General features: G+C 37.5%; 1 protein-coding gene across 7 annotated transcripts in view; it reads left to right on the top strand.

The window, feature by feature from the left end:
• Nucleotides 1–5655: 5655 nt before the first annotated feature.
• The window catches only part of LOC134219546 (homeobox protein abdominal-A homolog), a 93105-nt gene continuing 76121 nt past the window's right edge, over nt 5656–22639 (top strand). For 2 of the 7 annotated variants that reach the window (XR_009981607.1, XM_062698295.1), the window contains exons 1-3: nt 5657–6987; nt 7315–7483; nt 7561–7781. Coding sequence is in view for 5 of the 7 variants with exons in the window: in XM_062698295.1 (XP_062554279.1) it covers nt 6987; nt 7315–7483; nt 7561–7781 (391 nt within the window). In the remaining 2 variants the exon portion in view is untranslated. Of the gene's footprint in view, nt 6988–7314; nt 7484–7560; nt 7782–22639 lie in introns of all 7 variants that reach the window. The other 5 variants (XM_062698312.1, XR_009981609.1, XM_062698322.1 and 2 more) reach the window with 5 other exon arrangements.

Here is a 22639-nt window from a genome sequence, read left to right as displayed (position 1 = left end):
CGAAGTGCTCAAGGTACTCCAACACGTTCTGGAGCTCAGCTCACGGTATCTATTAGATCAATCAAGGCTTTTACAATGTCCTCATCGTCGGTGTACACCAAATCTAATTCAATAGACATATACGTATAATGCAAAGCCTATTTTATAGAATACGAGATTGCGCATGGTACTCCTAAACGTTTTGGAGTTCAGCTGATGGTATCTACCGGATTAATCACGGCTTTTACAATGTTCTCATCGTCGATATCCATAACATATTCTTGGATTTCGTTCATAGCATCTTCCAGATCAATCAAGCCTTTCGCAATATCCTCATTACCGGTATTTAATCAAACCGGTGTAATAAGCATATGTTCCTTATTTCCATGAACATGACATCCAGTGTACAAGGTGCTCCAAAATAATCTTGAGTCAAGATGCACAATGACAATAAGGTTAACCTGTGATTCGTTCTGCGTACACGGACTTGGATGATCAAGTGCAGTCAAACTCCATGAGTCGATGTTCTATGACTCATGTAAGCAGTTTATGCCATATTAAAAAATATTTTCTGGGTTACTGTGATGCTCCTTTCAAACAGCTCTCCAAGGATTTTCTCTTCCACATCTCGATATCTCGAACAGTCGATAGTCCCTTCAATATCGACACATGTAGTTTGACTGTTGTTCAATCGTTACGGTTTCCAAGACGTTTTGTTAAACCTAAATGATCTGTAATGAACTGCATGAATAATTATTGAAATCATATCAACTCAATGAACCTACTAGGATATCATATCATACACCATTCATAAGTTGATTCATTGGATAGATCACATGATCCGAGCTTTAAAAAGGGTCTGTAATACAACCGATCCTCTATGAGTTGCTAATGAAAGGTCCGTTGACTCAAGCATACATTGAGATGTGGAATAGAAGTTCCTTGGAAAATTATTCGGAGTAGCCGAGAAAATAATTTTAGTATAGCAATTTTAGATAGTTGATATCGAGTCGAAGAACATCGAATCATGGAGGGCCTATTGTAGCTTGTTAAAGTAATGAATGAAATCGTATCGACTCAATGAACCTGCTGTGATGTTTTGCGCTAAACAGATACATCTTATCGGGTAGATCGCATCTTTTGAGCTCCCGGGCGTTTTGGAGAACCGCATAGGTCTGTAGTAGCTAATAAACATAATGAGCAAAACTTTTTCGGCTCAATGGACCTGCTGGGATGTTCAGCAATGCACGGATACATTTTCCAGGACTTGGTTGATCGGATAGATTGCATGGTTTGAACTTTGAAGAACCAAAACGGCCTGTAGTAGTTTGTAAAACTAATGAGTGACATCTTATCGGCTGAATGGACCTTCTGGGATGTTTAGCGCTGCACGAATACATCGTTCAGGGCTTGGTTGATCGGGTAGATCGTATATTCTGAACTCCAGGCCGTTTTGGAGACCCAGAAATATAATTTTATGTCCTATGATCACATAGATATTTTTGGACATATTATCAGCTTTGGACATTTTGTTTCTAGAGATATTTTCTGATGCATTCGAGGATATGTACTCTAATCGGGAAGCTATCATTGACAATTTTTGAATAAAACGAAACGAATGCCGGCAAATCATCCGGGAGGCGAAGGAGGAATCCTGAGACCACCAGAGACCCTAGTGCTGTAGCTGAAGCCCTCGGGCAATACTTCCAAGGCCTTTCATCAATCGGAAAATACGCGCGAAGTTGCTTAAAACCCACCCTAATCCAGAATCTCATAACATCACTATGCCCCCGGATACTGGTCAACCATTTGATAATCCTTTCACACTCCACGAATTGGAGTTTGCACTGACAAAAGCTAAAGGACGCTCTTTTGGTCCAGACGATATCGGCTATCCGATGCTATGGCATTTGGGCCCATTCGGGAAGCCGGTACTACTGGTCGCTACCAACGTCGGATGGATATCGGGAACTATGCCGGAATCATGGAAACAAGCCCTGGTTGTTCCGATTAAAAAATCTGGTGCTCAAGGAAATGTCCCTCAGGGGTACCGTACCATCTCGTTGACCAGCGGTACCTTCAAAACCGCCGAACGTATAGTGAACAGACGCCAACCAAAAACTTGATGACGGACAGCACGGTTTCCGCTCGGCATTTAGTACCGGATCTTACCTTGCAACCCTTGGACACAACCTTTGTTTTCGCACAGGCCGCTCTTTTAAGGAACTAGTTGGCGATCACCTTTCCGATCAAAAAACAGAAGAAACTGGAGTTCCTCTAGGATCCGTCACTGCTGTTACCTTATTTCTGATTGCGATGGACGTCATTTTTGGAAACATCCTCAGAGGAATTAGGATCTTCCTCTATGCAGATGATATACTTATTCTGGTTACTGGACGACATCCTAAATCTGCCAGGAGGAAGCTACAATCAGCAGGTTCAAGCGGTCACCCGTTGGGCTAACGCTGTCGGTTTCGGGATAGCGGTGGAAAAATGCGTTAGAACACATATATGTAAAGCAGCCCATCGTCCACCTACCAAACCCATCACTAACAATAGCTGTCCAATTGCCATCCGTAAGACATTAAAAACCCTCGGAGTCACCCTGGACCGCAATTTAAATTTCCAGAACCATTTCTACGGGGTGAAAAAGAGCTGCAAGACTAGGCTAAACCTTTCACGAACTATTTCAAGCAAAAATATCCGAAGCGTTCGGTAGGCTAGACTGCGGGTGGCTGACGCCATTATTACCAGCCGACTATTATATGGGGTCGAAATTTCTTGTAGCGCCGAAGCTAAGATGTTATAACGACTTAGCCCGACATACAACCGGGCAATTAGGCTGTGCTCCGGTCTTCTTCCATCGACTCTTGTACTCTCCGCCTACGTGGAGGCTGGAGTACTTCCGTTTAACTACCGAGTCCCTTTGGCTATTGGATCGAGAGCAATTGGTTTCCTAGAAAAATCCAGAACGGACGGGTTGACGCCCTTCCTACTTAGAGAGGCGAACCGATCCGTAAGTACGGTGGCCGGTGTCACGCTTCCTTCGGTGGCAGGACTCCACCAGGCCGGTCATCGTAGCTGGCAGACCAAACCTATCCGGATTGATCACCATGTGAAAAAGATCTTCAAAAAGGCGGTCAGCGCATAACCAGATCAACATGCTATCCTAACGGTGCAACCAACAGTAAAGTCGTGGTCCAGCAAGCCTGGGCAGAACGTTCACAATCCAAATACCACCTTGGAGGAAAAAGTCTTTATTGGAGTCTCCAAACGATATGGCGATCAAGCTTCAGCCTACTAGACTGCGTGTCAATATTCTCAGCCGAGGCAGCTACTGCTTTCCAAGCTGCCATCAGCCTCTCCAGTGACCGCACTTTAATAGTGACACACCCAGCCAGCGTCATTGCGGCACTTAACTTCTCTACCAGCCGTCACCCGTGGATTCAAGCCATCCAAGCCATGGCAGATAATTAGGAAAACTGCCCCATCACGTTTATGTGGGTTCCAGCGCATTGCAACGTACCCGGAAACGAGGCGGCCGATGCTCACGCGCATATTGGGCATACAAGCACCCAACTCATAAGAAACTTTCCCGGCACCGATGCCAAAACTTGGCTAAGAAACATCATAGGCTACCGAGTGTCATAACAACCTAACGCTATTTATCCGAAAAATTGAAGGTATAACGATCCCTTGAAGGACCGAGCCAATCGAAGGGAGCAGTTAGGTGGTACTTTCCAAATAACGGACTGGTCACACCAGCATCTCACACAATTTCGTTGGAGGTCCTAACTTTCGACAAAGATGCGACACCTGCAAAGGGCTTAATAATGTGGAACACTTTCTCGCGGAATGCTCAGTCTTTCATTAATCAAGAACTAAACATCAAATCGACAGCATTTGTGACGCCGTTAGAAACAATGAAACCGGTGAAAAATTCCTAATTTCATTCCTGAAAGACAACTGAAACGAAAATAATTACTTAACTAGAAGAAACTGCCAGTATTTTTCTATGTATAATTACTGTTATATCTATTTGTAACCACGCTCTTGTAACCGGCGTGGGTGACCCTTAAGAACCAATTCCATTTTCTTTATTGTCATAATATCTTGGAGAGTAAAGAAGGCATACAAAAAAAGCATGTTTCTTACACAGATATCGCATAAAATTATTACAGGTTTTAAAATTATTGTTAGGTTTTTATACATTGATTGTAAAGAATTAGCAAATTCTGAATTGAAAAAAAAAAATGGCATCCGATCGTTGGGTGTTGTATTAGAAAAAGTGATGCTTCATCAGATTATATATAAAATGTTTGGTCGAGGTTGGACCACAGATTTTCGGAGTATTTTTTCGTAGAATGGATGTTTCTGTGCATTTACTCATGCGTAAACGTTTATGAATTCATATCAAGCAATCAATCGTTAATGCATATTTTGCCTAAATAATTAACAGATCATAGATTCTGTTAACCTATTGTTATATACACCAAAAAAATAGCATTAAGGTTTCCCAAACACACGCGACGCAACAATCCCACTGCGATTCTATTATTTGGCGACTGCGATTCTGTCGCCGTTGGTATGTAAGCGTAAATGAAACATTGCCTGCAGTGGCCCAACGATTGAATCGCGGCGATGATATCGCTTAGGTCTGGGGTAGCCTTTCAGTTATCGAGCATTAATAACTAGAAGAACGTGTTTACACATGGAGACGCATGGTTTCTTGTAATCGTTATGTGGACTACAAACGGTGTGAGTCATTTTTTTTTCTAATTCCCAAGACGTAGAGTATTCGTGTTAAATACATTTGCCATATATTCCACAGGATGCAACAAAACACAACTCATTTAATGTATAATTATGATACTTTCATGATAAATGCCTCTCTATCACGCACTTTGTTAACTAGTGAAAGGCGAACTCTGGCTTCAAAGTGCGTAAGGGATATTACCCCGCTCTACCGTATTTGCCTTCTCACATGTAGGGGTAAAAACATTTTATTCTTATTCGCATTATTCTACGCAAACTTCCAACTCGATTCTAAAAATTGCACAATAAAGTGCATTATCATAAAAGCAAAAGTTTCTCATAGGATTTCGCCGGCAATCCTTTGTCCACTGCGGCAAGTAAACAAAGCATAAAAATCCCAAAAAATATCCTCTTATCTTCCGGGGCCTTTGAAGCGAACTGCATAACCGTCGTCCCGACTGCTGCATAAAGCCTCGCTTAGTTCACCTCACCTCCCGCTGAGGATTTGCCTGCTGCACACGCGTCATCCCTTCACTCGGTTCTTATGAGAATACGGAAAACCACTCGATGCGTTGTGCAACAGCACCCGACAGCACTTCTGCCCCGGAGATCAAGAAGCGGAAAGAGAGAAGGAAAAATCAAAACTCCCAACCGTGACCCATCACCGTGCGTCAACCACCCCACGCGGATAGAGAAGGCGAACCGTGCCGAGTCGGAACTCCTGCTCTAGCAGAGAATTCCTTCACAGGAATCGACTCTGCCCGGGAGTGGAACGAGATCAACCAATTTGAGCGTTTCCATCGAATGAGTCGAAGCGAGATAACTAGTTTTCCGCCGTACGATTGAGCACATTTTGCTCACTGCGGGACCAGTGGGTGAGTTAGGGCTTTTCTTTGCTCATCGGTCTACTGGCGGTATTCCGCGTTGATGGTTCGCAGTGTGTGCGAAGAAGAGGTGCAGACACTATCACGGTCGTAAACGCGCTCGCGATATTTATGGTTCAAGCGGACAAATTCTCGAAAATCGTACGAAAATTCCACCTGACGTGGTTGGGAAATAAAATTTATCGCTTCGCAATAGAACTTCATTCGATTGATTGGCTTCTGCGTGATCGTGACGCGGTAGATCGTGATCGTGATCATTTCGCCGATAATTGCCGTTCATTGTGACAACACACTGGAATCGGTTTCGGTTTGCGATTAAGAACATTCGAAGGTTCATGTGGATGCTTGAACACGGCATCGAACACACACGGTTCGCGTTGATTTCCTCGCGGAGAGTCGCGGAAGAGAGTGAGAGATTCGCGTATGAGTGAGAGGCCAAAGGCCAAGACGGCGGCGCGAAGGGTCCAGGCACCAATAGAGCGGGACGGCGACAGTGGGCAATACAGAGAGCTTCGGGGCTTTAATGTATATAAAATATAAAATAAACACACAAGGAATATCATTTTTCCTCTTGTATTGCTTGTTATATGCGAAACTTTTGTATTGTGTCATAAACGAACTACTTGTCATAACGTAAACAACTTCGGACTTCTACGATCGAATTTTTATTATTATAATATTAATAACAGTAAAAATAAAAAACAACCAAGAGAGGAAAACTCAAAATAATATCTATAAAAATAAAGCAGTAATAAAAATCAACATTAGTTCAAAGATAAAAGATGAATAAAACAATTTGATAGAGAATCAAAGGAGGCTTTGCAAAAACACAACAAATAATAAAGAAGCCACGATTGCTTTGTTTTCATTTTTTTTTCGTGCGGCGGTGAAACTTTGTACTTCGTGTAGTGCCACGAGACGAAATGCTGCAGGAAGAAAGAAAATCGCCGACAGTTTGAACTTCTTTGAATCCTCGACGTACGTGACGAGTGCTGCTCCCGACGACGATAGGTGATCGTCAATCTGATGACCTGTTATGCCGCGTGCAACTGAGCTAAGGACGTCGCTGTTTTAAGAGCTACTGGGCAATTAAAGTCCGACTAAAGTGGCGAGAGTGAATCAACAACTGTGGCTAACGGTGGTTAAACTGAGTACACAGGTCAACTTGTTTGTGATTTGAAATTGTGATAAGAAATTCAAGTGATAAGGCAACGGAATCGTTGAAAAAGCATTTGCCAGTGATGATAATTAGATGAAATGATCAGAATGGGTCTATTAAGGTGGTAAAGTAGCAATCATTTTGAGCAGATTGATTGCTCAAAGTTTTGAACAAAGTGAACTAATCTACACAGTGGCATTGAGCGTTGAAGTGAGTACCTTGTAGTTTTAGCTGTGTTTCACCAAAGACTCCAACTAACTCCAACATAGACCAAGAGACAAACTACTAACCCGAATGCGAAAATCCAGTCCGTTCCAACAAGAGCTAGGAAACTGTGCGTGGTAGTGCAGACCAATTCCACTACTAACCAACAACCGGGTTCTTATTCTGACCACTAACAATTCTTCCGACAGAATCCCTGTAATGCGGCCATGTCCAAATTCATAATCGATAGTATGCTACCAAAATACGCACAGTTTCAGCCATTCATTAGCTCACAGATTTCATCACAGTCCATTTCCAATTCGAATTCAACAGTGTCACAGACCCCAAACTCTGAAGGTAGTCCATTAACCACAGGTAGTGAAGGTAGTCCGAATTCTCCACCGACCAGCAAAATGTATCCGTTCGTTTCCAATCACCCGTCGTCGCACACCAGCTACTCAACGATGCCAGGCTTCTCCGGCCTAGACGACAAATCGTGCAGGTAATTCCAACTCAGAACTACTTAGCGCCGTACGGGTTACTACAGATCCTCTTTCTCCGTTTTGATTCATCCATCAGCAGTAGATACACCGATAGCGTTATGAATAGTTACCCACCGATGGGAGTTCCCGGCAGCGCCAGTATTGCACAGTTCTACCAGCAAGCTGCCGCCGTATCGGCGGCGTCCGCCGGCGTCGGTGTAGATTCCCTCGGATCCGCATGTTCACAGCTATCGTCGTCCGTCGGCGGTGGCCAGTCAGGCCTCCCAGACATTACCCGCCATCCCTGGCTAGTGACCGGTAAGTTTCGCTGAACAATAAGTAGAGCATTTTCGCCGAGATATCATAAGCCTTGTTTCGTCGTTATCTTCGTTTTCTTCTTGAGTTCACGCTTTGATATATATTTATATGCTGCATGTCGGGTCGATTTCTTTTTGCTTTTAAAAGATTAAGATTACTCTTATCAGTGGTGGGCCGGTGGATTGCTCGGGCTACGGCCGAAGCGGAAAGTTGTTCTGCTTTCAGCCCCAAAATAGCAGCGGGCCTACGCGCGGACCGTGCGGTTATGATGGGAAAACACGCATTGGGTATTGAGCCATTCAAAATGGCCACGCTTGGCGTCGGCTGCGTTGGTGATTTGTGGTAATTAATATATGTAAAATTTGATACACATGCATGGTCACGACGGCGGGTGCCCCTCGTCGGGCGAGTGGTCAAAAACTGCATTCGTACTTTTGGAAATTTGAATTCTCCAGCGGATGCTAATGAACGATAGTAACCATTGCTTTAATTACCGACCGCTTGTGTTTCATGGTGAATTATTGGCTCCGCTTAATATGATTTATTGAGGCATATTAATTTGAATACGAGTCTAATAAGAAGATATTCAAATTAAATTTACTTCGATATTTAGTGAGCATTTACAAAAGCATGGAATAGCTAAAATGTACTGATAGATAATTTATTATTTCCACTTGATCGACTTAATACAATGAGGTAAAAAATCACAGTTTAGGCGTAATTTCGGTTAAACTGTATGATGTTCTATTAAAATTAAATAGTTTTCAAAGTTTACAAACCTTTATGCTTGTCATAAGATGAGTTAGTACTACTCCATTTAATTCAATCACTTGATTGTAACTTTACAGATAGGAATACGTATTTTGACCTCAATAGTAACGCCGTTCTTAGTGTCTCGTACTTGACTCGACTTATTCGACTAGGTCGACTCAAGAACGAGACACTGAAGACGGTCTTATTCGTCCTATGACAAGTGAAGACATTCCACTAAAAAGCTCAAATTAATTTTCTATACACCCAGCTTTTTACGCGGTTGGAATTAATCAATTCCTTGGTTAACCTTTCACAGCTTCTAAAATACCACCTGAATTTTCTTTTATTTTTCGTGATTTTTCCGTGGGGTGAACTCATTGTTTCATCGACGCTATCGACTAAAACCAAACCGTGTACAAATTTCAATAATTTATGCACTGTTCTACGCTTCAATACTTTTTAAATAGACATTAATGTAATGTTTGATTTTTCAAATTGCATAAACTGAATATTGTGTCAATTATGATATTGACACATATAAAGGAAGAAAAGTAACGACGGTATCTCCCGATTGAAGATAAAATACATACATACAGAATTTCAATCATGGCTTCTAAAATACAATACACCTAGTGCTATCAGTTTCACAACTTTGTCTGCTTTCTGCCTATCTCGTACACCAAGGTGTAACGAAAAAGCTTCTCTCAATGAATAAACAAAATGAACAGTTCAAAGCTTCATCAAAGGTGGAGAAAATCGCCATAAGTTTGAGAAATTGTCAGACAATGATTTTTAAACCATTTTTATATGTGAATAAAAAAAACTCTGTTGTTGCTTTTGGACATATACTATAATTATGTTTTACTAATTGTAGATTAGTTTTTAATTTTTTTTATTTTATATCCGTGGAATAAGTTTGAACTCAGTTAATGGGTAATAAAATGTTTTTGATATACCACCGCAGCATATAGAGGAACTGTTCCGTTTTCCATCTCACCGAACATATATTCATCTCATCGCAAAACAAAGAAATACAGCACCAATGTTGTCGCTTCTTTTTGCTAACAAGCGTGCTCACTGCTGAAAAAAAATCACAAAAATAAATAATTAATCAAATACCTTTTTATTGCTTTGTTTTTGATGGGATGGAAATGGTATGAAGTGCCGATCCGTTCCCCTACAAATAAAATGATAGGCGAAGGAATCACTTTATTAAAGTTAATGATTACATATATGAAATATATGTCACATCTTTCACTAAAAACTTTCAAGGAAATTTTGGCTCAAATCAGAGTAGTAATATTTATAATTATCCCAGTTCTCATTTATACTTCCCTAATGCTTATGTTTTTGTCTTTCTTGTACAATAAGTACGAATAAAAGGCTATATATTCGCTCCTAAGCTCCTAAGCAAAACGCACCAAACAACTTTTTCATTGATTTGTTATATTTTGTTCGTACAAGGAAAACAGAAATTATTTTATATGAATTCATATGCACGTTTGCTGTAGGATATCCACAGTTATGGGGCTGAGGGATACACGAAATGAATTGCGATCAATTAAATCTGCTAAATAGAAGCTTGGGCGAAATATGGGTTCTTGGTGAGATTTGGCATAACAACCCATCGACTCAGTTCGACGAATTGAGATGATGTCTGTATGTGTGTGTATGTATGTGAAGTAGGGTGGCTCAAATTAGTATGGGAAAAACTTTGTTCAATTTTTGTGATGGGCCGCCCTCTTATTCGGTTCTCTTTGATGCCCTGATGCTCTGGACAAAATTTCAGCCAAATCGGTCAACGTTTGGCCAGTGCTAAACTCGTTGGAAGTTTATATGGAAAAATGTATGCAGAAACATCCAAAAACAGTAAATTGCAGCTGGACTACACAACTTACGATGAAGAACTATGATACTCATTCAGATCTTGGAGAATTTAATACAGAATGTTATGCAGAAAACCGCGAGAAGATTCGAGTTTGCCCGGCTAAGTTATTAGCATTTCTCTGCAGTGGGGTTTGAGCAAATTTCGTTTCTTTTACCTTTGAAAAGAAATAAATTCACCCCTACAACACTCCAGTAGAATGCTAATATCTTTGCGTAATAAACTCTAATCTTCTCGCGGTTTTCAGCATAACATTCTGTATTTTATTTTACAAGAACTGAATGAGTATCATGGTTCTTGATCGTAAATTGTGCCGTCCAACTGCAAATCACTATTTTGGATGTTTCTGCATACATTTTTCATATAAACTTCCAACGAGTTTAGCACTGCCCAAACGTTGACCGATTTGGCTGAAATTTTGTCCAGAGCATCAGGGCATCAAATAGAATTCGAATAAGAGGGCGGCCCATCAAAAATTGAAAAGTGTTTTTGAGCCACCCTAATGTGAAGTCTCACCCATTTTTAAGACACTTAACCTAAACGACATTGCTTGCAACTAGTTACATTCGACGGAAAGTCTTGTTGCATTGTTTTTTTTTTATTATTGAATAACGTCCTGATCGGACTTTGGGATCAGAAGTTATGGCCAAAATACTAATTTCAAAACGTGAATAGTAAATTAAATTTTTGGCATTCACACTCATCCGATTTTCTCGCAAATAACATACATTAGTGAAATAGATATAACTTAATACGAATATTGGTCTATAGTGCGATCTAGAATTTTTATATATGGAATTTAGTATTCATATCACACGAGCAAGGCACTTGTAGCACTATGTGGATTAATCAGGTTAAATTTTTTTTTATCCGGCAAGAGATTTCTATGAGTATGTTTTTTTTTAAATTTAAAACTTGAATTTAAATTCAATCTTGATTTTGGATAAGGTGTAAAATTTTGTTTTCTGGAAAAATATTATTCCAAGTTTATTTCACTTAGATTTTCGTGAACATATTTTCAATGCCTTAAGCATAATAAAAGCTAGAAAACAAAATGATTCGGTCCCTAAACAAATTAATCAACCCAAAATATTACATGTGCAACGCTCCTTTTACTGGAGAAACATTAAAAAATAATCTACGCGCTATTAATAAAAAAAATATCCTTGTTATCGCGTCCGGCGAATTATAGCCGACACAAGTTCACTGTAATGCAAACTGAAAAAAAAACAAACAAATGTGGGTGTTCCAATTGAGTAAAGATCTGGAAATAGAGCAACTTATTCAATTACATATATTTGTGCCTTCACTTATTACTCTTTTGTGGATTTATGTTATTTTTATTTTATTAATATTCTACATAGAAAAAAAACCAACTTCTATTAGTTTTCAAAGTATATGAATCTATAGCTATCTCAAAAGTGCCAACCTATTTTAAAAGTGGTATTTTACCTATTTCTTATAAAATTAGATGCACTCCCTTTGAATAAAAAAAGACTGCGACGAAGTCGACAATTATTGCAAATGTTAACGACTGTATGACGTTAAGAATAATTCAAATAGTTAGGCATCGTGAAAAAATCTGTGAGAGTGCTCTTGTTGATCACGCATACATGAAAAAGTTCTTAAGGTACTTTGGGGGATTATTTAGAATTCTGTAGGTTTGGTTGCAGGTGTGCAGCTTAAGGTGAAGATTATACTTACAACCTTAAAGCAAGTCAGCCTAATTCGATATATGGTCATGCTTTTTGAGATTGAAAACATATCGAGTAACGACATTGATGGCTAATTTAAACTTTTTGCTCACATGCATCATTGAATAGTTTGCTTTTGCAAAATTATCGACCGTTGGGTGTGAGATGTTTATAATTCCTTCCTTAGTACGGTATCTAAAATGGCCGCATATATAATCGATTGTTGAAATTGGGAGTAGATTTTACGTTATATGTTTTATCGGATTAATAGATACTAACCTTTCCTTGAAGCCCGAGTATACTGTCTTTCTGTGTATCAGTAATTAATGACTTGTAGCTCATACTTCTTGGTCTTCTTCAACTATGAAATACAAGTCATTAATTACTAATACTGTATGTATATGTACTTCACAATATTGATTAAAGGGATCTTTGCTTTAAAAGTGGTTTCCAAAGAATCATGAACTTGGTGCCTTTGGCCAATATTCTAACAATTGTTAAATACTTTTTGAAGATCATAAAAAGTATAGCAAACGGTGGATTGATCTCCGGAAACTTTAAATTCTAGTCATGGCTCACTTTTATGTTTATTCTGTGCGTTTTTCTGAAATGTTACAACCTATAATAATCTTTGTATTTCGAGGATTGGTCGCTTCCCCATTGCTGGCCGAGATCTAATGCCATGCATATGAATGTAATACATTTTGTAATAGTTTTGATTATCTCGGTTATCGAATTCAACTCACAATTACTGGATTCAATCGTTTAGGACGAAAGTTAAACATTATTCCATAAGGTATTTAAGCACAATATTATGTTCTGGCGCTACTTGTTTTTCGCTCGTATTGTTGATCGTTAAGCCTTTATATTCATTTAATAAAAAAATCCGAATTAAATAAAACCTCATTTAAAAAAAAAAATCTAAAAGAGTTAATAAAAAAAGTATTGGTATTTCGTATAATGAAATAAAATAAAAACATAATTTTTCTCATGATTGGGTACGTTGGAATCGTGGTAGAGGCGTTTGTCACTGAAATCACATTTTTTGTTTGATTCTGTGTATTTTTTTATGGCAGTACTAAACTTTATTTAGTGGAAAATTATTACAAATTCTAACAGAAAAGTTCACATTGCGTTTATATTTAAAATAACACAAACAATAACCATAATTGCTACATTTTCACAAAAGAAACGATTTTTACCTAAAAAACAAATTTGTTTTATATCATAAAAAAGCAATAAAATTAATAAATCAGTAATACAAGGCAGGTAAAAGTCATCGCCGTAGGCCAAATCGCAACAGCAGCGACGTGTTGTCATGTCTTCCTCATTACACGTCGCATTGTCGATAACTTGTACAACATTTGCTTTCGCTGTGCAACCTAATCGTCATGTAGATATTGAAACATGAGGACGCCCAACTGTTATTCTTCAAGCGGCAGCATCCATTCGAATACTGTTATAAAAATTGACTTTGGGTGCCTTTTGAAATCGTTATCAATGTTCTCGATGAACTTATCTTACCAGAGCAAAGGTCATTTGGTTTATTTGAGATGCCATTCTCTTTTAAACCAATCATCTACGTAAATCAAAAACGCAATACTCTAATACTTTTTCCTTTATATTTTACCTGTTTTCCATCTCACTCGATCGTTTGTTCGGAGTTCAGGAGGATTATTTTACCAAACTTTTCCATATTATCAGTTCGTGCAAGTGTCATACTCTGGAAATTGAGACTTTCATGCTGTGGGACAAAGGGAGATGGCTACATTTAGGTTCGAGCTATTGGCGATTGAAGGCTGCATGAAGAAGAAGAAGTCGAAGAATCATATTTGAAAAAAAAAAAAATTACGGGGAAGCATAGGGGACATTTTTTAAAACAAGAAGCAATTTTATTAAAAACGGAAAGCAATACGGGGGTGGTCTTTCATTATACTGTGTATTAAGTGTGATTTCAGAAAATAAAATTTAAAATCGAAAAATTGCGTTAATTATGCAGTAGAAGGAAAGTCCAACCCCGTACTGCTAACCGTCTTTAATTAATTTGCTCCTAGAATTTTTGAGAAGAGTTTTAAGAAACTTCCCGTAAGCTTCACCGTGCATTTTTTTTTCAAATATCATCCTTCGACTTCTTCTTCTTCATGCAACCTTTATTTGCCAATATTTCAGAAGATTTCGATACGGTTAAGTGTCCGGATACCCGATCAAAGCTTGAGATCGATCGATAACTCGAAATCGATAACTGATATTGTTGTTGTAAAATGGCCGATTGTGATAACCCAGGTCGTTCTAACGGTTAAACGGTTGGTGTTCGTTAACAAAACAAGTAATCAATTTGATGTCATATCACACAATTTAGAAATCTACATTAAAATGAAATCAAATTCCAATTTGATGTCAACATCAAAATATCTTTTCAAATTGCTCTGTTTATGATATCAGACTTTGCTCGGGTGACGGTGCTCCATTTTGATATTCCAGACTAGCATGATTCTTGAAACTCAATTAATGTGCAAAGACATGAAAGAGTTTTGATATATAATCAGAATGATCAGTTGAATTATGCAGCTCAGTTGATATGCTTAGTTGTGGCAAAATAATTATATTAGCAGTATGGTTTTTGGAAGTTTTTTTGTTTTCTATAATATTTTTGCAATATGCTACCCTCATGTTGTATGTTGTAATAAATGGATTATGTTTCATGGAAAAGAGTATTAAGTAAAGTAAATGTGGACGGGGTGTTTTAACATATATACAAGGCGACTTTTTGATAAACAATATTTTTATTATGTTCCTTCTTCAATATAAAAGATAAACTGTTGCTAACTCAACAATGCACAAATCATGATATTTAGTTATTAAAACTCAAAACTTACATATCTGAAACCTTTTGTACGTAGAAAACCTTACATGAAAATGTATCAAAAATATTCAAAAATATGTTATGCCTATAATTTAACTGCTTTTCAAGTATGTTCTTGGTTTTTGCCTTTCTCTTCCAAGACGATTTTGTGATAGAAGGTCTGAAGACTCATAGTGTTGTATACCAATCGACTCAGCTCGACGAATTGAGATGATGTCTGTCTGTGTGTATGTGTGTAGGTGTGTGTATGTATGTGCGCAAAACAAAACTCACTCATCTTTTAGGAACTTATTTTGATCCTTTTTGTTTGCAATGAGTTGCATTCGACGGGGAATTCTGTACCATTGTTTCCTATTTAAAATTGGCCAGATCATACTATGGGATCAAAAAGGCAGCCCTTACTTTGCACCGTTCAATGTGCAAAAACGATTTATAAAATAATGAAAAACGATCCGTAACTAACATCTGAATGTTCCATAAAACGATACCATAAATCCATAAAATAGTTCGGGAGATTCCATAAAAAATAATTTTATGATCCATAAATCTTTGAAAAATGATCCATAAAAACTATATTTTGATCCATAAAACCAAATTAGCGCAATTTTTATCCTGATGATGATCCATAATTTCAGTAATATGATCCATAATTTTGGTCATATGATCCATAATTTTGTTTATATGATCCATAATGCTTGGAAAGAAGGCCAATGAAATTATATTAATTGATCCACACACCTTATAAAATCTATGGATCATTTGCCAAAATTTATGGATCATATCACCAAAACTATGGATCATTTGAACAAAGCTATGGATCAAATGGCCAGAGTTATGGATCATATGACTAAAATTATGGATCATATTACTGAAATTATGGATCATTATTACGATAAAAAAAATGCGCAAATTTGAAGTTTTATGGATCAAAATATAGTTTTTTATTGATCATTTTCCAAAGATTTATGGATCATTTGTCATACGTTCATGGTAAAATAGCAGGAATTGGATTGTTTTTCTTGACTATGTTAATGGAACATATTTTCCCATTAATTGCTAAATTTTAGTTTAGTTATGGATCGAAAAAATATTCTTTATGGGATCTCCTGAACTATTTTATGGATTTATGGTAGCGTTTTATGGAACATTCAGAAGTTATTTATGGATCGATTTTCGTTTTTTTAAGGATCCGTCTTTATTGTTTATATGCAAAAGTATGTTTTGCCGATCAAAAGCTATGGCCAAAATACGATTTATATACAAAGAAACGCTCTAAGAAATTCTCTTATTTTAAGTTATTCACAAGTTTTTTCAGCAATTATCATCTATTTCCGGCATTCATCTGGTTCTGTAGTGAATGTTATGTTCATAATTCTTTTCACTGGCATTATTTAATAATATTCATGAACACATGATACAGTCTCTCATCATTGCTGTGGCACACACCACTTTCAAGCTCCCCATAGAGGATTGTACGCTACACGTTTTTCATGAAATCAATTTTAAATTCCACGCTTATGTCAGTAATAGGCTATCGAATAAACTAGGATTTCATGAAAACTCATATGTGCATATGTACATTAAGTGGAAGATAATGATTTGAAAAATGTATTGGAGGTAACCACTTTCCCTTCGATGGGACTCGAACCCACGACCCTACAGTACTGTACTGTACCATTACAAATACAGCGATGTTACTAGAGGACATTATTCCACTTTACAAGCATTCCGAGGGGAACAATTTCTTCAACACCTCCAGCATCCTTTTATTTCTGTGTCTATCCGTACCAATGTACCTTATATTGGTTTAATAAATTGTTATGCCTATTTTCGCCGTCTCCATCTTCATTGGTACATAAGTCTCAGCTACTATGCTGCGATCGTTTCCAATGTGCTCGGAATCGTCCGCAGAACCCAGGAGCATATGTGTTAGCTTTGCCAAAACGAAATACAAAGAAATGAATGATATGAGATTCACTCGGTATAAAATCTTAGTTCATTCGATAGGCTATTACGGCCATAAGCGTGTAAATTAAAAGCGGCAAGCCAGAAAGCTTTTGCAGTTTTCATGAAAATCGTGTAGCGCACAATTCTTGGTGGGGTGGGTGTATGAAAATGGAGTGTGCCACAGAAATGATGAGACACTGTATCATGTGATCAAAGAGGAAAATATGATGAATATTGTTAAATGTGGTGGACACATTGGGTTGGCCATCCATAGAACGAGTCAATAGAAAAAGAGTCTAAATACAACAATCAACATAATATAACTGTTGTAATAACTTTAAAAGATCTAAAAAATACTCGAAAACCGTTTTAATTAAGTATAGGCAATAAATATTTTCGATCATTTTGGATCTGTTTCATGTAATGATTTATTCATTGTTGAGTTATTATGAATAAGTCTAATCCGGTATTGAAGAAAAAAATAATAAAAAGAACTGTTTACAAAAAAATCGCCTATGAAATATTTTGTAACATCCCAACTTCATTTCAACCGTTGCCCAAATAGCACACTTTTGGTATAGAGGTTTCTGTAACCTAACTGAATTCGGTTACATTTAAGTTGTAGCAACCAAGTCGGCCTGAATTGTGCTGCTAGGGTGCCCAACTTTCTGTGAAAAACATCAGAAGTACACGAAATTTCGATAATATCGGCCCCGGTTTTTATTTTCCATTGGATTCTGGTCATTGGTAAGGTGACTCGTTATCCTTTATTGATAAACCAATCCAACAACTTTTACAATTACAAGCAAACTTCACTTCGAAGACCACACAGTGAACCTGTACCCAAACTCTTTCCATGCTGTCAAATATATGTTATCCAATATTATGTATTATTGATATACTATATTTGATGCTGTTGTCTGCGCAAGGCAATTAAACGCTAAGCCAAATTGCAAAAATTACCAGACCGACGACGTACCACATAATACTATACCTCCGGAAATGAACGTCAGACATTGATTTTCATGAAAAGTGGTCATGGTTAAGGGTCAAAATATCAATTCTTAGTGATTAGGTTGAACCACAATGTAGCCTCCCCTCCCAGCTTTAAATGACATGAATTTCTCATCAATTAAAGCTATTTGCAGGGAAAAAAGGAGGCACTCCTGTAAAAAGAGAGTAAGCGATTTCCCCTTTTCTTAGTTTTAAGATTGTGCTATGAATTAGGATGTTTTAGTATGTCGCATTGATTTTGGTAGTGAAGTGAAGACAGACGATCAAAAACAAGATTAAAAAGTGTAAAAACAGTATTGACAAACCATATTGATTGGAAGTTTCTTTCTTTGCAAAGCGTATATGAACAGTGAACAGCAGCTTGCCTGTAAGCAATTATTTTATTTTCAATAAGATCACCAACGTTTATTTTTATGTTCTGAAAACATTCAAGCTGTGCTTTGGATGACATTAGTGTTTTAGGCTTTTGTTTTTTTTTTAAGATTAGGAGTATTCTACATGTTTTTGAATGTTTATTGCTGATGTATTTCCATTTGGCCATATCTTTGAAATTTTAAGCTTTGTCACTTTCATAATGCTGGAAGATGAAATTCCCAGGAACACGCATGAGGTAGGGCTATCGCTCTCATGAACAATCTACAGGTCGGCTATCTAAATCGTTTGTAGGGTCCCTTATAGTTTAGTTCTGTCATCCTCAGAAACATTAATACCATTTCAAAAACATTCTAAGTTGTTGAAACAGTGGCTCATCGTTACACCCGCTGGCGATTCGATGAAGTCAAGTCATATTTGTGTTGCTGCAACTGAATCGTTAACCTATTTGAAAAACGAAATATTTAACATTGACCTTAAAAAAACACTTGGTTGACTTTTGTGCAGGCTACAATAATCTAATTGTTTTTTTTTGACTGTCAAAAATAAACATTTGTCGGCCTTGGGACCCTTTCCCGGCTTAATCTGGTCCTGAGCGTGACAAATGCTTTGCCCGAAGTTGACCACCGAGTGGCCAAAGCATATGAGCCATTAAAGTTTTTTCATAGCCAGTGCAGGGAGCATCGAAAAGTCCAAATAAATGGCACCAACCTATCAACGATTCGCCAATTTTCTTAGCACTGTGTGGACGTAGGATGTCCTCGAACGTTTTTTTTTATGAATCCACGTTGCTGCTCAAAGCTGATGAACTGTACTGTCATGCTTGAATTTCTATTTTCTGTATTTAATACGGAAAAAGCGTAATGTGTGACTAATTACGGGACTATTTTTCCCGAATAGCCTTTGCTAAAAGGATTTCACATCTTTCTGTAAACAAAACAGTCTTAGGTCAAACACATTCCAAAACGATTGAACAACATTTTTATTCCGCTAATAAAATCATTCAATCGAATTGTTAATCGGGTATTTAGCCTTAATTTTATTTTGATGTAATTTGTAATGCCCTTGGAAAATTGAATATGAAGAATACACTAGCCAAAAGTTGCTGAAATCAGTTCTGATCTGCACACCCTCATTGGTATCGATCAATAATTGAAACATGAGTTGTGGTAGTGTTTGACACAACCAGATAATGCACAAAGTACTCTTGTTCCGCTCTACATATGAGCTTTTAGTAAACTTATGTCTAACATTTTTTATTTGGAACTAGGCGTACCTATCCGATCAAACTTGGGTATTATTTTTGATCTGTCAGATCTTGCCAATTTTACAACTAATTGATCAATTCTTAGTATATACAAACACAGCTGATCCCAAGACGTTTCGTTTTGTGAGAAAATCTTGTAAATCGGTCCTTCCGTTCGTAAGTTATATTGCCTTTCTCGAGATTAACCGGCCAGGGCCGAAAATCTCGCAAATAAGAATAAAAAATATATATATTGCCTCAAAGGAAATGTATACTCATTTTAATATATATAGATATAATGAATCTTTTTGCCTGGTAACACTTTTAGGCAGCCAACCAATCGGTTCCCAAGCAACCAAAAGTACGGACAAGATGGTATGTTTTGGTTTGATCAGCTTGCATTTTAAGTAATTTTGTGTATGGCTGGAGCGCAAAAGTGAATTTTGAAGTTCTGTTAAGGTGCTTGGAACTCAATGTGAACCAAGAATGAACTAATTGGTTCGGTTAGGAACAAATTTAAGTAAAATGTGAACTTTTGGTTGCTTGGGTTATCATTCTAGTGGTATGTAATGGCATTTAGGCATTTAGGTTAGCCTTAAAGCGCTATTTTACCGATCAGTTAAATACGTTTGAAACATTTTTGAAACTCAATACACCTCTGTGAATTTCATTGCTGTGTTATAGGCAATAATGGCTTTACGATGAATCTAAGTTAAAGAGTTTAAATGAGTTAAAGAACGCATCGAGAACCATTCATATCTATTTTTACGAGCGTGAGCTTCGGTGGACGTCTTCTTCTTCTTCTTCTTATTGGCATTACATCCCCACACTGGGACAGAGCCGCCTCGCAACTTAGTGTTCATTAAGCACTTCCACAGTTATTAACTGCGAGGTTTCTAAGCCAGGTTACCATTTTTGCATTCGTATATCATGAGGCTAGCACGATGATACTTTTATGCCCAGAGAAGTCGAGACAATTTCCAATCCGAGAATTACCTAGACCGGCAGCGGGAATCGAACCACCCTCAGCATGGTCTTGCTTTGTAGACGCGCGTCTTACCGCACGGCTAAGGAGGGCCCGTATGAATGGCAAAATCAACCTTTCAAACCCGAGCAAGGCTGGGCACACACAACTAGTCGACTACGAAGGTAATATCGTAAACGTCATTGACATTCATTTGAATATTTTATCAAACACTTTTTTAGAAGCTACATATCAATAATGAGGTATAATGTAATGAGGTGCTTATAACATTGTCTTCCAGGACATAACGGTAATGCTGTATATCTGTAACCTGTGAGAGCGTGAGAGCAAAAATATCATTAAAATGATACGATATTACTTGCCTCATATTTTTTATTGGGACTAATTGGAAGGATTAATTAGAAGTAGTGTATAATAGCATTTTTTCACCAAATAAATTTATGTTTTCAACAAAAAACCCCAATCACAGACAAACAGACAAACACTCGACATTATTTCATCGTTCACTGATTTAATGGTCATTTCACATAATCATAAGTTGACCAATTGATAACCCGTAACGCGCCAATCGGTTTTGTTCGAGTTTGACGTTTGCTAACTATCGCCTCCTGGTTCGTGATTTGCCAAAGTCGGTGTAAACAACATATGTCATTTGTGTTTGTGCGACGAAGATAAAATCCATGTGGTGGAATGTTCCATGTATTATGTCTGTTAGTCTGTTCTTTGTTTCAATTTAAAAACACGTGTTACTTCATTATCTTTATTTTATTAGTTTTATAAGTTTGACACACCTCTTTGCCTCTTAAGTACCTATTTTTTGTCACATCTTAATGTTTACTTCACCCTTTTAATTTTAAATATCGATCTTTCACAAACATTTTTCGTAAGCCGTGTATCTCCCCGCCTTTAAGCTTCTTACATATGCCATTTAGGTCGTTACCAATACTATTAGAAACAATGAAAATAAATCAAAGACCTCATAAATAATACATGTTTAAATGAATAAAGTAAAAAAAAATGTATCAAATTAGAGAAAGTTTTGGTAATTTATGAAATTTATTTCAAATTTTTTTATTGCCCCCTTAAGTTAAAATTGTAGCAAACAAACAAAAACTGAGGCGGGAGACACTTTTTTTTCAATATTTGTATTGGCCTTAGAAGTATACTAAATCAGGAAACAAATGAACATTGTTTAAGTTTTGATCATTATTATCTTGCCTTGCTATGAATCATCAGTTCTATGTTGTGGTTCTGATGTCAAATGCTGGTCTGTAGCACCACCGCACCAAAGATCAAACTCTGTGCAATGCTTGTTGAAACGGTACCAATGGTCGAGTGGGCCTGAGTTCGATCCCAGTCGGCACCGTAGGATTTTTCTAAGGCAAAAAGTGTCTGGTAACGCCTTCCTTCGGATAGGAAGTAAACCTGTATGATCCGGCCTATATATTGACGAGTCCTTTTCCTGGTGTCGGTCGTGAGGGAAAAGATCCAAGCAAAAGCAAAATCTGTTTGGTTTATGTACAGCTGACCAATATGCGTATTTTAAAGACACATTTCTGATTGAAAATGTTTATTTATAAAGGTTGATCTCACTATTAGTTAAAAAAAATGCTATCAATACAAATTAAAGTTTTCACTATGACAAAATGGTAACAACATCCATCTAAGCTTGTTTCAAGCGTGTTTCATCGATAGAACGGCATTAAAAATTTTAAAGTGACGTGTAATTTTGAAATGCAAATAAAAATAGTTCTTGGACATCAAAACATTTGGAAATACAGGTTCTGCTTCAATTTGCAGCAGGTTTAGAATATGTAAAAAAGCTTGATAGCCCACATAAATGCCAAATGCTGCGCCTCCTAAATTTTAACACGACGGAAACCAAGCCGGATTGATCGTTTACAAAAAATAATCGGTTAATCGTCCGATCCGATGGTCTGTGAAATCCTAGCAGCTATTCGCCTAAATTATGATCTCAAACTGAGAATCACAAACTAGCAGACTGTCGAAAAATGGTTCAAAAAATTTAGAATATAGGTACATAGTATTAGTTTTATTGAAAATTAATTTTCCACAAAGCACAAAGTTCTAATAATAAT

The sequence above is a fragment of the Armigeres subalbatus genome, chromosome 1 (assembly GCF_024139115.2).
Source record: "Armigeres subalbatus isolate Guangzhou_Male chromosome 1, GZ_Asu_2, whole genome shotgun sequence".
Taxonomy (NCBI): Eukaryota; Metazoa; Arthropoda; class Insecta; order Diptera; family Culicidae; genus Armigeres; species Armigeres subalbatus.
Note: the sequence above shows the minus strand (reverse complement) of the source record. Positions and strands in the feature narration are given on the sequence as shown.